Source organism: Catharus ustulatus, chromosome 12, assembly GCF_009819885.2.
Source record: "Catharus ustulatus isolate bCatUst1 chromosome 12, bCatUst1.pri.v2, whole genome shotgun sequence".
Lineage (NCBI taxonomy): Eukaryota > Metazoa > Chordata > Aves > Passeriformes > Turdidae > Catharus > Catharus ustulatus.
Window position 1 is genome coordinate 5,597,705 of NC_046232.1, and position 15,591 is coordinate 5,613,295.

The window sequence follows — 15,591 nt, forward strand, 5'->3', positions numbered from 1 at the left end:
GCATCCTGGAGCCTCTGGTAGCCCAGCCCCTGCTGCCAACCTCTCCTTTTTGATTGAATATTTGTTTCAGCCAGCGGGAGCCAAAGATTAAATCTAACTCCTGCCAGTGCCAACCAAGTGGGATAGGTTGATCCTTTATTTACAATTACGATGAGGTAGCAATTATTCTCTCGGGCTGTTTTCTCTTGGTGAGGTAGAACTATTACTAAGCTCAGTGGTTTGGTTTTGTTAGCAGACTTTGGGGCCTCCTCAGGTTTCCTCGTGTCTCTTTTCTTCTCTTGTTTTTTTTTGACCACTTGTTTAACATAATCTTGTTCTCCAAGTTGCTCAAAGCACAATCTGCCCCAAAGCCTGTGTTCAGTCATGCTTCTCTCTTCCCCCTTGCTGCTCACATATCTGGGCCTCCAGACTCCATCCTTTTTCTGCTGCATGCACTGAGACGCCTGTTCAGATAATTCCCCCCTTTCTCTTTATCCTCTTTAGCTGTGCCAGCAATGCAGTGTAGCTGGCTAAACACATGTGCTTGCCTGCTTCAATTATTGCTTTACTTAGCTCCCTTCTCTGCTGCTCTTGTAAAACGTGCTGCAGTTTCTACTCATCTTGGGAGGTGCTGCCTTGCTTGCTTGCTCTGAAATTCTGTAGGAAGCCCCACGTGCTGGACAAACGTTTCTAGTCAGCTGCTACACTTGTCTCATTGTCTTCACCTCATTTTTATTTCAATCTTCATCTACTCTCACTTCTCTGTCTCTTTCTATTGACTGCGTATTTATATTTGTGTTACTTTAATCTCTTGCAGTCAACTAGCAAAGCGTGCCATGGGTGTGGTCCCTTGAAAAGCCAGCACCGTGAATCTTAAGGTGGATTACTTTGAAGCCAGAAATTATACACAGGTAAAGAGAAATACGAAAATCCCATCCTAATTCTAGCATTATTCTTGCTTCTCTTCTGAAATGCTGGACTACTGCCAAGTCTATGAACATTTCATGCAAATGCTGAGTCACAGGCAAGGCAGAAACCCTTGCAAGACAGAAAAAGGAGGCAGGAGAAATGCACACTCCTTGCATTTAGGAACTGGAGAGGACAAGCAGGACAGAATGCGTTAACACATATTTCAGTGTGGGTGCCTGGGCGGGGAGAGACATTACATTGTAGTATCAAGGCAACAACTCCAGACTTAAACTGAAAAGGCACAGTCCTTTGGAGGGAATTGTTTCCCTTTTCATCCTTCTAGTAAATTAGGAAACAATCTCTGCTCTTCTGTTATCAAACACGAGGTGGATCTTCCATCGCAGGAAGACTCCAGGAATGCTGCTGTTAAGGGTCTTTGTAACCAACAGTGCCCAGCAGTGCTGTGTAACCTGTGTTCTCTAGAAACTTCAGACTCATTCCTGCACATCTGCCAATGCCTTATGTTTTGAGAAAGAGGCTCAAATTTGTGTTTCAGTTTTCTCATCTTTAAAATTAGGAAAGAACATTTCAGGATACTGTGAGATTACATTGTTACTGTTTTGACATGGTAGCGCTACTTGCAGAGATGATATCAGAAATTTGGAAAAAACTGGGCTTTGGAAGGACAACTGACTCTCTGAACTTGAGGTCACACATATTAATCCCATAACCATCTTGTAAAAAAAATTGCAATGTATACTACCTTTGAGAGAGGAATTTCACTACACAACTACAGAATACCAGTTGAAGCACAGAAAACAAAACAAACGTCACAAAAACTTTCAAACTTTAAAACAATTCCATTTGAAGCAATAGAACTGGGTGATATTTAAAGAGAGCAAACATGATGTCAAGTCTCCAATGAACAGCAGAAATATTGACAATTGATGCTTTTTAGGTTATAGAGAACGAAATTAAGAGAAAAACAGTATTTCATAGTTATAAGTTTTATTTTGGAAAATGTAAACCTCACTAACCATGCATACAAGTCAAGACAATATTTTACAGTTCTTAATTTTCTTCTTTTTTTCATTTTTTCCTTTTATAGTTGCATAGGACATTATCACAATATATAATCTATGCAATACAAAATACATAAAAAGTTACAGCAGAGCAAGAATAGATGAACATATAACTGTACAACTGTAATACTTCAGTGTAGTGATTTAAAGAGTTGAAAAGTGAGCCACAGAAGCTTTCGTGTGCTGCTGCTGACCTTTACAGTTCACTGCAGCTGGAAGTTGAGCTGTGAACATGTGCACACTCCCTGGCACATGCGTCCCCTGTCCCCCCTCAGGCATGTGCTGCTGGAAAAGCACATGTTCACACATGTTCACACACATGTCCCCCAAATGCACAATACACACAAGTAAATGCACCTGTAACCAGAGATGAATCTCAGCCACAAATCTCCAACAGGTTCAAAAATACCAAATGCAATGGCATTTGGATCTAGGAATTTGGTTCAGGCCCATCACTAGTCCTAGTGAAATGGATACCTATTTTTGCTCTGTAGACATCCCTTCATTGGTCAGTGTGTGGTACAGACACACTGCTGTGTATTTGTATATACACACATACACTATACAATATACACATATATATCTATCTATTTATATATATGTGCATATGCTTATATAAATCCAGATATATAAATATATATATTTATAAAAACCTATACCAGTGGATGGGATTTTGCATTCTATATTCTGGCTTATGGGATAAACAAGTATAATTTGGATATTTTCTTCTGCCTAAGGCTATAGCTCTTATCCCCGAGAGTTACAAATACAGATGTTCATCATACCATTCACTGACATAGACTAGATTTTAGCACCTAATGCACAAACAAATGGTGTGATGGAGTAAAAGAGCACCTGAAAGTTAGTTTGTAGGCATGACCTGATAAAATTAGTAAATCTAATGGCAATGAAAAGGCAAAAACAACACTGCACTTCACAAAGTACAAATTCTGTAACTCGTGACAAAGCACTGGAGATGAGCAATTGTGAAACAGGTATGCTCCTCACACAGCCTTTAATGCCTGGCTGCATGAGACAAGGGGAGAGCTGAATGTCTGGGTAGAGGGTAATGAGGTTTAAAGGTGTACAGAGGCTTTCATAGCTACAACTTCTTGCAAGGCTTAGTGCAGTAAAGAGGGTGGGATACAGGCAGAAATTAGGCATTACCATGGAACAGAGGCTTTTGATGACTTGTCATAAATATATACCTTTGCAGTTATGTAAACAGATAGTAGGCATGTATTATAAAAGCAAGGAACAATTAATTTGCAGATACAAAAAATCTCACAAAATCTAGCTGCCAGGAATTTACCAGGACTGCTTTCTAAGAAGCAGGATGAAAACTGAATTCATTTTGCCATTAGGCCTTTGCACTGGGAGAGGTTAATGGAAGGGGTGAATGAGTTTCTAAGAGCATCTTTATTTTCATCTGGTAGCGAGGTGATGGTTTTTACTTGCACCTATTTCCTATAGAAAGGCAGTTCAGCTCAACACTTAGAATCATGGCTGGAGAAAAACAAACTTTCAGGGCTTTCTTAATAATAATAAAGCTGTTGCTATCATCTGAAATTAAAAAAAAAATCAATAATGGCAATGTTTTTGTGAGAACACCTCAAAAGATTGCATGGTGAAAAGAAGGAGGCAGGAGAGATGCACACTCCTCCAGATGGAGAAACCTGCCCCTTGCCAGAGCAGTATTTCCTGAGTGTGACGTGTTTGTTGCTGTGCCAGGAGACTGTTTTAGATTACACTGCTGGGTGAAACAACAGAAGGGTACAAATCTGAGGTTACTTTGGATAAGCACACAGATTTCAAAATATAATTTGAGCTGTTCTGGCTTCTCATATCTGCAAAACTCAGGAGGGACCATCATGAGAATAGAGTCTGATGACCTTGCTGATCATCAGACTGCAGATCTAACAGATGCTAGAAAACCCCAAACATTCTTTTTTCATATGCAAATATTAAGAGAAGTTTTTATTCACATTCAATTCAACCTAATACATGTTGAGGTATTTACAGCTAAGATGTAAAAACAGAAAAGTTTTAATGACCAATTTCAAATTATTTCCTGAAAGTCTCATTATGTTGGCTATATGCAGTCCCATAGTGTTCTCATTAAATGAACCAACTAAACTGGAAATTTGACTTTGAACCAATTTATTTTTTCCTGCTTATACTTGAAGAACTGTTAGTAATATCTATGAAGAATATGAGTAAAATGTTAGTTCACTGTTTGAGTTAAAGATTACATAGTTCTGTGTCCCTCAGAACAGGTTGTCCCATAACCTTTATATCCTATAATCTCAGTACTAATAAAACCTGGTGTAAATATCCCTTCTCCAGGTTAAAGCATAAACTGATTCATGATGAATTATTAAGTCCTAAATAAATGAACTGGAGTGGTTCCTCCTTTCCTGAAGATTAAATTAAGCTCTCGTTGGAAAAGGTAATTTTACAAAAAAATTAAGCCTATAATGTTTGCCAATACATAGTGCTCTTTTATTTTGGTTGTTCCCTCTCTCCTCCATATACCTCTCTTAAGGTATCATGAGAAATGTGTTTGACTTGTTTTGAAGTATGTGCACAAGACACAGCTGACCTGTAGAATTCCTTGAGCTACATGCCTCTCTACTAACTACAGCACAAGAGCACTTCTAGGAGTCGCAGAAAATACTGGAATGTGAATTCCTGTTACCTGAATTCTATCAAGTTGATAAAACTGTGCATCTCAGTACATGAGATGAAAAAAAAAAAAGAAAGAGGAAATCTGTTGAGACCAACAGATCTGGTTTTCCCCTAACCCCAGAGGTGGGGCAACTCAGCACATTAACTCTCTTTGTCATCTTGCAAAAAACCCTTACTATGTTCTTTCATTTTCCGTGAAATAAAACAGTAGAATTGTGCCTGTCACGACTTCCAATTCAAAGGGCAAAATTAACAGAGGTGGAATCTGAAGTAAATTAACATTAAAAAATACTGAAACATCAGCACTTGTTTAGATTTATAGTTGTATTGATACATACTTAGAGTATTTATCTATACAACTAATAGAACATGTAGTATTAGGAATAATGTATATTATGGAAGTACCTATGAAACTACTTGGAAATCTATATTAGCTTCTCACAGTTAACATACAGTACAATGAAACCTTGCAAAAATGGATCAATGCAAAGCAGCAAGTAAGATACAGGTTCATTGGGAATCTGGAGGCATTCACTTCATATTAAATGACAGGTTTGGTGTAGAGAGTTTCTTTTCACCATGCTACACTTAATTGCATTTATACCCTACAGTAAAAACAGCAAACATCCCAAAATTCCAGAATCAAAAGGACCTGAATGGATAATATGCACCATCAGACCCACACAAACCAAGGAAAGTGTATTTGCTGCCAGTGAGGTTTTCTATACATTAGTATGCTCCTGGTCTTCTACTGTATTTTCTACCATATAAAACATAAAAATCTATCTCCTTGTGCTCTATCTAGTGTTAAGTATTTGAAAGTTATTGAAAACTAGACAATATTCCCTTTCTGTTCTTAAGCAGTTATTCAGAAATAAGAGCACCTTGCTTTATGCTGGTGTGTGTATTTTTGAGAAACTTGAAGGAGTGCTGAGCTATAATGTCATTTTGTTTTAAAATTAAAAATGCATATTTTATTATTCCAGTCAGAAGATACCTTATGATTTTCACTTCCTTTTATCAATGACCACAATTTTGATGCAACAGGATACAGAAACTATGTCTTAGCCAATTTTTCTTTCTAAGATACAGCTGTACAGTAGGTAAGTACCTTGATAACAGTTTTGGGGGCATTGGTTCAGTAATGCTATTTCCGTAGTTCATTAAAAAAAAAACAACAACCAAACAAACAAAACAAAGGAAGCAGAAAGAAAGGAAATTGTTCAAGTCAGTGTGGTTTGATTTGAATATTCTGTTGGTCTCATACTGAACAGGCAGTGCAGACAACTTGGAGAGAGTGAGAACAGAATGCCTCCGAGATTCCAGGCCACCTTGCCATAAAATGTTACCCAGAGTAAATTTGTTTATTTATGATTTAGGTTACTTATTTAAGGCATCTTGTTGAAATTTTTGCTCAGAATTTTAACTAGCATGACACAAACCAACAAGCAAGTTTATGAACCTCACAGAGAATTTGCAAATGGAAGTTGGTTTTGGAGCATCTTCAGCAGGAAGTGAGAAGACAGCTTGCTCCCATAAGCAGAGGGCAGCCTGAAGAAATACAAGCCTCCTGTTTGGACACTCCCAACACAGGTGTAAAACCAGGAAAACGAACGATGGAAGAGTCCGGTACTACATTCCAGTATTGGATTGCTTTCTGTATTGTTTGCTTGTTTTTTAGTTTTTCCCCAGTGTGTGAAGAACCCAACAAAAAGCTTTTGAGTGCAATTATATCTACAGAGTAAGGCCATGGTTAGGGTGTGTCTTCATTGTAGTTATTGTGTAACATAAATATCCATCCCTGAGAAAGGAGAAAGGGGACACAAATCCAACACAGTTGATTTTTAAGTGTATGTATGCTTATATTGTGCAATCCGGTTTTACAAACTACTTTGACACCTGAGGTGAATTAAGCGGATTTTTTTCCTTTTTTTTTTAAAGACTTTTTTTCATTTTCTTATAAATAATAATGGAGAGGATCCATAAATGGTTGCAAAATATATGAAATATTGAGACAGTAGGAGTCACTAAGCGTAACATGTAAATTTGTCTGTCCATGAGGTTAGAATAGCCACTTGTGTGGTTGGGTAAAGAAAATCTGACTAAAAATTGCAGTGGGAGGCAGCTATTTACTGATTTTTTTAAAAAGAAAGGGTGGGAACCGAAGGAAGGGAAGCAACAGAGTTTTTAAAATGTGTGCAACACAAACAAAACTCCAGGTTAGGCATTAGAGGCAAAGTGCTGACATCCAGTGCAGGTAGGCTATGGGGAGCTGGCGGGGCTGGTGGTGGGGCTGGAGGCGTCCGAGCGGCTGTAGTCACTGACGGAGCCTGTCCGGGAGCCGCTGCCGCCCCGCCGCTGCAGCATGCTGGGGTGGAAGTTGGCGTGGCGCCGGGCGTGCTTCGTCAGGTGGTCGCTGCGCATGAAGCGTTTCTCGCACAGCGGGCAGCTGAACTTCTTCTCTCCGGTGTGAGTGCGGTAGTGCCGGGCCAGCTCGTCCGAGCGAGCGAACTTCTTGTTACAGCCCTGCCAGCTGCATTCAAAGGGCCGCTCACCTGCAGGGAGCAAACACGGCACGGTTACAAGGGAGAGCAGTGCCTTCCGTGGGCTACTTTTTGTATGCAGAATACAGAATAAAAAGCAGGGAGGATGCCACCTGGCACTGAGGGGATGGAGGTGTTACCCTCTGCCAGAGGAGGCTACTGTGCTATTCCAACCCATTAGAAAGTGCTGTCCATCACACAAGCCATATACCTTATTTGATAACTGGGTCTTCAGGGATGCTGGGCTCTGATCCTTTAAATATCTCACATCTCTCGTGGTCTGTTGAATTTATGACTTAATAATATCTGTACTGAGCTTTCATACTCACTAAGGGAATAATATATTCACTTATTCCTCCAAGCTGCCCCTACGTGTCTGACTAAGTGCTGAAGTTCAGAAGGCACGATGAGGTCCTCTTCTTCAGCTATTTAAAAAGTTACGGTAAAAATGCAAAATTGCAATTTTGAGGTGCTGGATGTGAGGCTCTTACCTTGCATTCTCTAAAGCTGTGCCTGTGTTTTCTGCATTTGCTACCAAGTGCTACAGTTTCCCTTGTTCACTGCCTTAGGTGTCGCTCAGAAGTGAGGCAGGCAGCGCTGTATTTCAGCGGGGGACAGGTGACACCTTGAAGGTACCAGCCTTTTTTGAATAGCTAACACAAACTCCACGAGCTGTAGCACTTAAGCTTGGAGCAGTGACCAGTGAGCTCCCAGAGCGGTCTGGTGAGCTCTGCACAGATCTCTGAACAGATCTCAGACATGGGATGGATGCCTGGTGCTGTTTTAGGGCTGTGCATCGTGGTGGGTGTGCAGCCTGGGAAGCCCTGCACAGGCTGCAGACAGAAGTAGCATTGTTGTTGGGTAGATGGGTATCTGGGATTTATTCCCGGCTTCAGCACTGATGTGCTGCATAGCTTGGGCACCTCATATTACCTGCTTCCATCCTTAGTTTCTCCATTTCATAAAAATGAAAATGTTAAATCATGAAAGTTGCTGTCTACTACTTCTGCTTATTGGTTTGGTTCCTACTATCACTGAGTCTGAACATCACACATTCTTTATTTGTTATTAATAGAGAACATCTTACTCTTTGAGAATACATAAATGCATAGACATAGCATTTTTTGTAGTTGTAATTTCAATAACTTCCTACTTTCACTAATACTAATGTTTCTAATTCTGAATAGCCTGCTCGAGAGGCACAGAGAGCTTTATAAATTCTGGGTCAAAATAAGAAATAAATGTTATTTCCACAGTAAACTAAATAGGAGATAAAGCAAGAAAGTAGCCTCCTGGAGAAACTCAATACACCTTAATTAAAACTGTCTGAGATAAAAATTGACCCCAGCAAATCTTCAATCTAAGCAGCCAATATTCTGCTTTAAATTCACAGTTTTGGCAATAACATTTATCTCCAGAATCTGCTGAGGAGGCTTGTGCTCAGAAAAATACTTTTATAGGTTCCTTTTCTCTCTGTTCATGAAGCCTCCAAGATACTTCAGCCAAATCTCAAACAGTGTCTCAATGAACAGACAAGCAAGTCTTTTTAAAACAGCAGTTTGTCCAGGAATCTGGAGAAGGCAAGTGTCCCTGATGTTTCCTTGATTATTCAGGAGAAAGACCAAGGCTTGCTAAAACCAATTGTTTTGTTGTAAGCACATTTGGTGGATTTCATTACCCCTACAACCACAATGCATAATGCAGTGGTTGCATCTGTGCAGTACACACAGATATTGTTGTATGGTGAACTAGGGACTGGCATAAGGCAGCAGAGATGTACAGAACAGTGGCTTCCCTGACAGAAAGCTTAAAAACCTCAAGGTTCCACAAATGAATATAAGAATAAAACCACAAGCAACTGTATTTAAAGAATATAGTCTTGTTGCTTAAAATAACCTATGAAAATCCATTTGAAGTCCTCCTTATTCTGCTTGCAAACTGTCAGGGACTGAACTCTCCATCTGCTGCTAGAGACAGGAAACAAATGTATTTTGGCTGTTTGTCATATATCCAGTCATGTGTTCTTAGATACCTTCCTGCCTGTGGTGGGACATGCCTGTGGTGTGACTGCCCTGTTGTGTGACCATATTCACTGGTCTTGTCCCTGTGTTTTGGCCATACTACAGATATACATCTAAGAGAACTTTAGAACCCTTGGGAAGAAGGGCAGTGAAGCATGGTCTCAGGGGTAGATTTGGCCTGCAGAATCAGAGTTCCTCATCCCTGAGCTATCAGTTTTTGCTAAGTCAATGGCCTTTGGAGGTTTCTACTGACTGAGTTAACATCTCTGTTTATTTTCATTACAAACGGTATCAGCAAATGTTCTCCACTTGAAGAACTGTCCCATGGAATGAGTGCTTTCAGACAAGGAAGGCAAAAGTTTTCATGCAATGTTTTGCATCTGCTAAGACCACCATGAAGCACAGGCAAAATGGCACCTTCTGCTCCTATCAGTTTAATGGCACCAGCTGCTCCTGTCCATGACTCCAGCATTTGAGACCCAGCATTAGGCACAACATGCCAATTCCTAAAGAGAGCGGTGATTCTGAAGCAGGATTGTGTTAGATCAGTGGTATCCAGCAGTAGCAGGTGATGAAGGTATTGCACAACTTATCTCCCCTTCTCCTCCCTGCACAGCAAGTTTTCATTCTGATTTGATGTTGATGGTGGTGAGGATTTGGGTGCTGAGTCAAAAAATGTGGTATTTCTTCCACTAGATTTCTACCATCCCTGTCCTCCTCCTTCCTAGGGACTATTTTTCCCCTCAGTCCTCTCTAGTCTTGATTTTGTGTCTTCTTGGTGCTTGTCTTTAAGTTTCTTGGCCAAGTGATTTTCCACTGACAGCTGGCATCACTCTAGTAGTGGTAACAGCTCTTTAGAGTACTTCCCAGCTTTGTTGAGGTTTAGCAATTCCTCTTCAAAGAAAAACTGTGTTGTGAGGAAATGCTGGATGCCTTGCATGAAGATGTAAGAGTCATTATTGTTCATAAAAAATTAGTACACAGTCTGGAACAAAGTTGCTGTGGGGTATTAATTAAGGCAAGACCCAGCTGCTGCTCCAAAACCACGCATGGAAATTCAGTCTGTCATCATTCTCATCTCTCAAACAGAAGGGATGTGGTTTCCTATGCAGGTAAGTTATATAAATGTCCTTTTGCCAGCAGTAAAGCAATCAACAGAATGAGAGATTATATGATTGCCTAATCTCATTAGGGAACCTGCAGCCACAGTATAACATTCCTGCATAAGCAGCAGCCCATGGACATGTACTCAACAGAGAGCTTTCACCATTTGGCTATAACATGACACAATAAGGATTCTTTCAGGCAATGTTGAAGTCAGAATTTTACCTTTATACACTGAGTGAATAATTTGATCTTACAGATAATTGTAGAAGTGTTTTCAAGTATCTTAGATATGGCAGGAAACACATCAAGCATGTGAATAGGTACACTGGGAGTCATAATGCTGTGCCTTGGCAGCAGCACTGTCTTTGTGCATTATGAGCCTTACTAACAGGTCTCCAAGAGCCCTAAGTTTCCAAAAGATAAAGATGCTTGAAAATAAATTAATCAAAATACAACTCTATCTTCTTTATCTTTGGAGAGGCAGGCAAGAGGTGCCTTTAAAAGATAAGGAATACTGTAAATTATTTTTTCACAATTTTAAATAGGTTTGGATATCCATGTTCCAAATCCTACTAAATGGTAACCTTTCTAGCTCCTTTGCCAGGGCACATTACATCTGTGTTGTGCTTAAATTACACAAACTGATGGAAAAAGATCACATTTGAGAATTAGATTCAGCTGATCTCAATTGAAAATTACACAAGCAAGAACATTTTTGGCTTTTTCCTGAACTCCAGCCAGTCAAAAAAAAAAAAGCAGGTAGAGTAAAGCTGCATTAAGAAACTTGCAGTGCTCACAAGTGAAAGTACATGAGCTCTGCAGGTGCACTGAGTTCTGAATTCCTTTCAGGGCCACAGGCCTTGCTGTTCATATTGTCTGGCAGAGCAGCCTGCCAAAGGAAACCCAGAGTTACCTGGGCTATAGTAACAGCATTTAAAAAATGCCCCTCTTCATCTCTTGCTGGAAAGGATTCAGAAGCAACTAGAGCCAGCCTGTTCTTATGATATTACATAAAGATCCTTTGTATTCTGTATTTTTCAATCATTATATAGTGAGGCCACTGTATGTAGTAATGGGAAATAAAAACTACAGAGATGGTGGCACCAGATCTGATGTCTACTGAGCTTGATTTGTACAAGCCTTTTAGTGCATATATAGTTTTAAGGACTCTTTTCCTATACAGTAAGCCTCCTGTACAGACTCTGGAGTTATCTGCTTCCTGCTTCACCAATTCATCTGTCTGATATCCGGCATCTGAATATCAATTTAAAAAAGATAGCAAGTACTGCATAGGTCGAAGCATACTTTGAAAATAACCTACTAATGACTGAAATTACCAAACAGTTTGAGACAATTGTGAACCTAAACATTTTCTGATTTAAAATGCAAATTTGAATTCAGATTTTCTGAATTAAAATTTCATTTTCAAATTCAAATTGCAAAGATTAGGCATGTGAAGAATTTGCAATGTCATATCCACTACCCTACAGATTACAGTATTAGTAGGTCAAGCCACATACTGGGGGCTATTTTTTTCAATTTAACTCATGTAATAGCTCTGCACATTATGTTGGCATCTTCAAGAACATGTCAAGGCCTTGCAGTAACAAAGAAATTTGTATCCTGGGAATTCCATGAATGTCTGCAAAATGAGAAACAGTAAACCAGAAACAATTTTCTGTGATCTTTAATCTGTTCTGCTGCTTCCCAGAACAAGGTTGAATGTTGTTATAAAAACAGACTAGAAGCCTGAACATGCCGCTGTGTGCTATTCTTGTATTTCTGCATTTTCATATACATAATTAAAATTATATATTTGGAAACACAGATCAGCAGGCTGGGTGGGGAGGATGAGGGGCAGACAGTTAAATAGAGATGTGACTGAAGAGGCCTTCCTCCAGGAGAGGAAATGCTATCTTGGGAAAAACATTCAGCCAAGCAGACTATGTTTCTTGAGACTGGGTTGTTATTAAAAAAAAAAAAAAAAAAAAAAAAAAAAAAAAAAAAAAAAAAAAGAGGAAAGGCCATCTTTCAATTGTACTGATTCGTATTTATGGCTATTTTAATTTCTGATATTCTCTTGTTTGTAAAAAAGCCCTTTTCCATAGTCAAATAGCAAATCCATAATCTCACTGCAAGACAGAATAAGGCTTTGATGTCAGGCAAATGGTGGCTGCTTTATCAAGTATTTTAAAAGGGATAAAAAATTCCAAAGCCTCACAAGTTGAAATTCCTATAAAATGAAACCCCTTCATTCTAAATTAATGATTTTGGGGGTGATATTTCACAACTAAATAAGCCAAATGCAATCAGGTTTTTTTGCATTTCTTTTTGTGTCTGTCCAACAGCTTTGAAGTCTCTCAGCCACCTTCACACACAACTAACAGAGGTAGCAAATCCAGCAGTATTAAGCTTCACTAGTTCCAGGGAAATGAGGATGTTTTAGTAATGTTCTCAGTGAAAAGTTATAGGGTGAATTAGACTGTCACTAGACACTGGAAATCCAGTGTGGCAGTGTGATATGAGTGTCCAAATCCAAGAAAAGCTCCAGTTAGAGTTCCCATGTTACTGGACGCTGGCACATATCAGTCCCCATGTCCCTAGGACACACAGTAACAGCAGCTAGGTTGCATTAGGACCTGCAGACAGAAGCATGCAAAGTCCTGCTAATTCCATTATCTGTCATGTGACCTTTTTTTAGGAACTGGAGTTCTCAGAATTCCAGCAGGCAAGAACCCAAGCATTTACAAAGTTCATTCACTTTTAAAGTGTGCACGTCTTCGTTTTGACCTTAAAAAACCAGTTACTACATTTATGAATTACTGGATCTTCTGTTCCCTGTGTGCATAGGAGACTACTACTGAGCAGGAGGGCAACAGCCACCATAACATCCATGACTGAAATCCTTCCTTTATCTTCTGTACTTTAACATTTTCATTGAGTTATTTAGACATGTATGAATGTTTTTTGAAAGGGGAATTTTCAAGTGGCAAGTTTATATTTGAAGTCAATGTGTGTTACTGTTTGCAGTGGAAGTGTTTGTATTACTCCATCTGGGAGCGCAGATTACACCCTGTGATTTATCTGTTACAACCACAGTAACTAAAACAACTCAAACAGCAAATGACGAGCACACATGGTCAGATACTATAATGATAACACCACAATGCCAGAGAAATGTAAGTAGTGAAAAATTCCTGTCCTAGCCTTAACCACAGACAGGTCTGTCTGAGAACCAAAATAGCTCATTTGGTATGTGTCATGCAGATATCTGGTCCTCTTTAAAAAATTAACATTCTCTTTCACCAAAATGGAAACAATTTTTTTTTTAAAAGCAGATTGCATTCTATCAGTTATATTCATGGCTTTTATTTCCAACTTGTTCAATAATGTCTTAAAACCACCATTTATAATAATTTTAAATACTTAACTGTATTTTTATCAGCCACATTTGCTTCTCTTTTGTCAAAGCAGAATCATTCAAGCCTATTCCATCTTTTTTTCCCCCCCAGAAGGCTATATCACATACTCTTTCTGTTGTCTAAAATATGCATTCCATGGCTTTACTGAATCTCTTTTCAAACAGGGATGCCCAAGCTGGACTGCTCCAAGTATCTACAGCTTAGCATTTTTAAAATATCTGTATTTTTATCCTGCATTTTTGCACAGCAAATTGAAAATCTGAAATTTGAACCTGCTAGCTCTACCAAGTCATTTTCTGTCTGTCATTTTAATTCCTGATTTACTCCTGTTCTTGCTTCATCTCTGCTGCACACCACTGTGTGTACAGTAAATTAAGCTCTGTGTTCTACTCCCAGCTGAAACCTAGTTCCAGACCATTTCACACAAACAGCAAGTAGCTAGAAATTATGTTTCAGGATCTGGAAAATAAATCTTACAGCAAATTAGCTTTAAAATGAAATGGCCACAAATCTAATAAAAAGAAACATTGCTATATCCTTTGCTAAGGTTTTGAATGGAAAAGGGATAAAGGCTACAACTATAAGGATAACTTTTTTCCTGCTCAATTGAAAAATTTTAAAAAGCCATTGAATTGCAGAAGAGTTTTGCAAACAAAGAAACCCATAGTAATTTTATTTTTAGTTGACTAAAGTGTTTTACTTCTTTTGGTATGGATTTTGTAGCACTATTTAAATTCCTTTAGCTTTGGGAACAATGAGGATGTTAATCTGAAATGAATTAATACAACACACTAACACAAAATTTTTCCGAAATAAAAAAAAAAATCAGTCTAAACAATTTGCTAACTACTTGTCAGTGAAAAACTGTTAACCAAAAAATGTTGTTCCCGTAGCTCTTGCTAGTAAAAAAATACAAATTTTAAAATATTCTTCATTAACATTTCTTGGCAGATTTCTATCCATGAAGATTAAATGCTTGACATTTTTAGTAAGTGTCTAACTGGAGATCTGATCTTTGAAGGGAATTATTTCATTTGTGCTTTCAACTTCCACTAAACTCCCTATGTTTATAAGCACAAGGGAATTTCAAAGACAGCCAACGGTAAGGACCATGAAAGTTTATCCTCCACTTCACAGAGAAATCTTGGAATAGAATTTAGATCTATGCTGAAAATGTGTCTGAGAATATGCCCTGTGGCATTGCAGTATGACCCAAAATGCCTTGGGTGATCCCCTACAGCACGTGAAGTACAAGAAACATTTTCCGGAGTTATGCAGAAGTGCTTTCACTTCCCTGTACTTTTGTCCTCTGGAGTCATTTTGCAAACTGGTGGTAAAGTGATGCAGCCTTCAAAACACTGTGTCTGTTTTAAGTTCTCCCTTCAAGGAGCACAAAGATGCACTAACATGTGACTAACATGCACCACAAGCCAAAGCTCATGCTAGAAAGACCAAGCATATTTTCCAAACATGTGTTTTTATGATCCTCTCTGCACTGATACAGTACAATTCCATAGATAAATGGTGAATTTTGTTTGGTTTTCTTCTCTCTAGTTATGTTCACACTGTTGTTCCTCTCTGCTAGACAGTACTCCAGAACACAGGTAATCCTGTTGGGAAACTGAGAAATTAAATCCTTTCCCATCAACTGGAGATCATAAAAAAGCCATTAAAATCCCTTCAGGATTTTCAGTTTGAAATTCATGCCTGTAGACCTGAGCACTGAGATGCTACTAAGATACATAATGCTTGTAAAGCCAATATTCAGCTTTCTCCTGTGCAGTTTGTCACTTCCTGGTTTCAGAAGAGTTCATGCTTTATCTCTTCCTTACAGAATCCC

General features: G+C 38.9%; 1 protein-coding gene across 1 annotated transcript in view; it reads right to left on the bottom strand.

The window, feature by feature from the left end:
- Positions 1-1,879: 1,879 nt before the first annotated feature.
- The window catches only part of KLF13 (Kruppel like factor 13), a 33,180-nt gene continuing 19,468 nt past the window's right edge, over positions 1,880-15,591 (bottom strand). Inside the window, exon 2 of the mRNA XM_033070955.1 lies at positions 1,880-7,213. Coding sequence (XP_032926846.1) covers positions 6,921-7,213 — 293 coding nt within the window. The 3' untranslated portion in view covers positions 1,880-6,920. The remainder of the gene's footprint in view (positions 7,214-15,591) is intronic.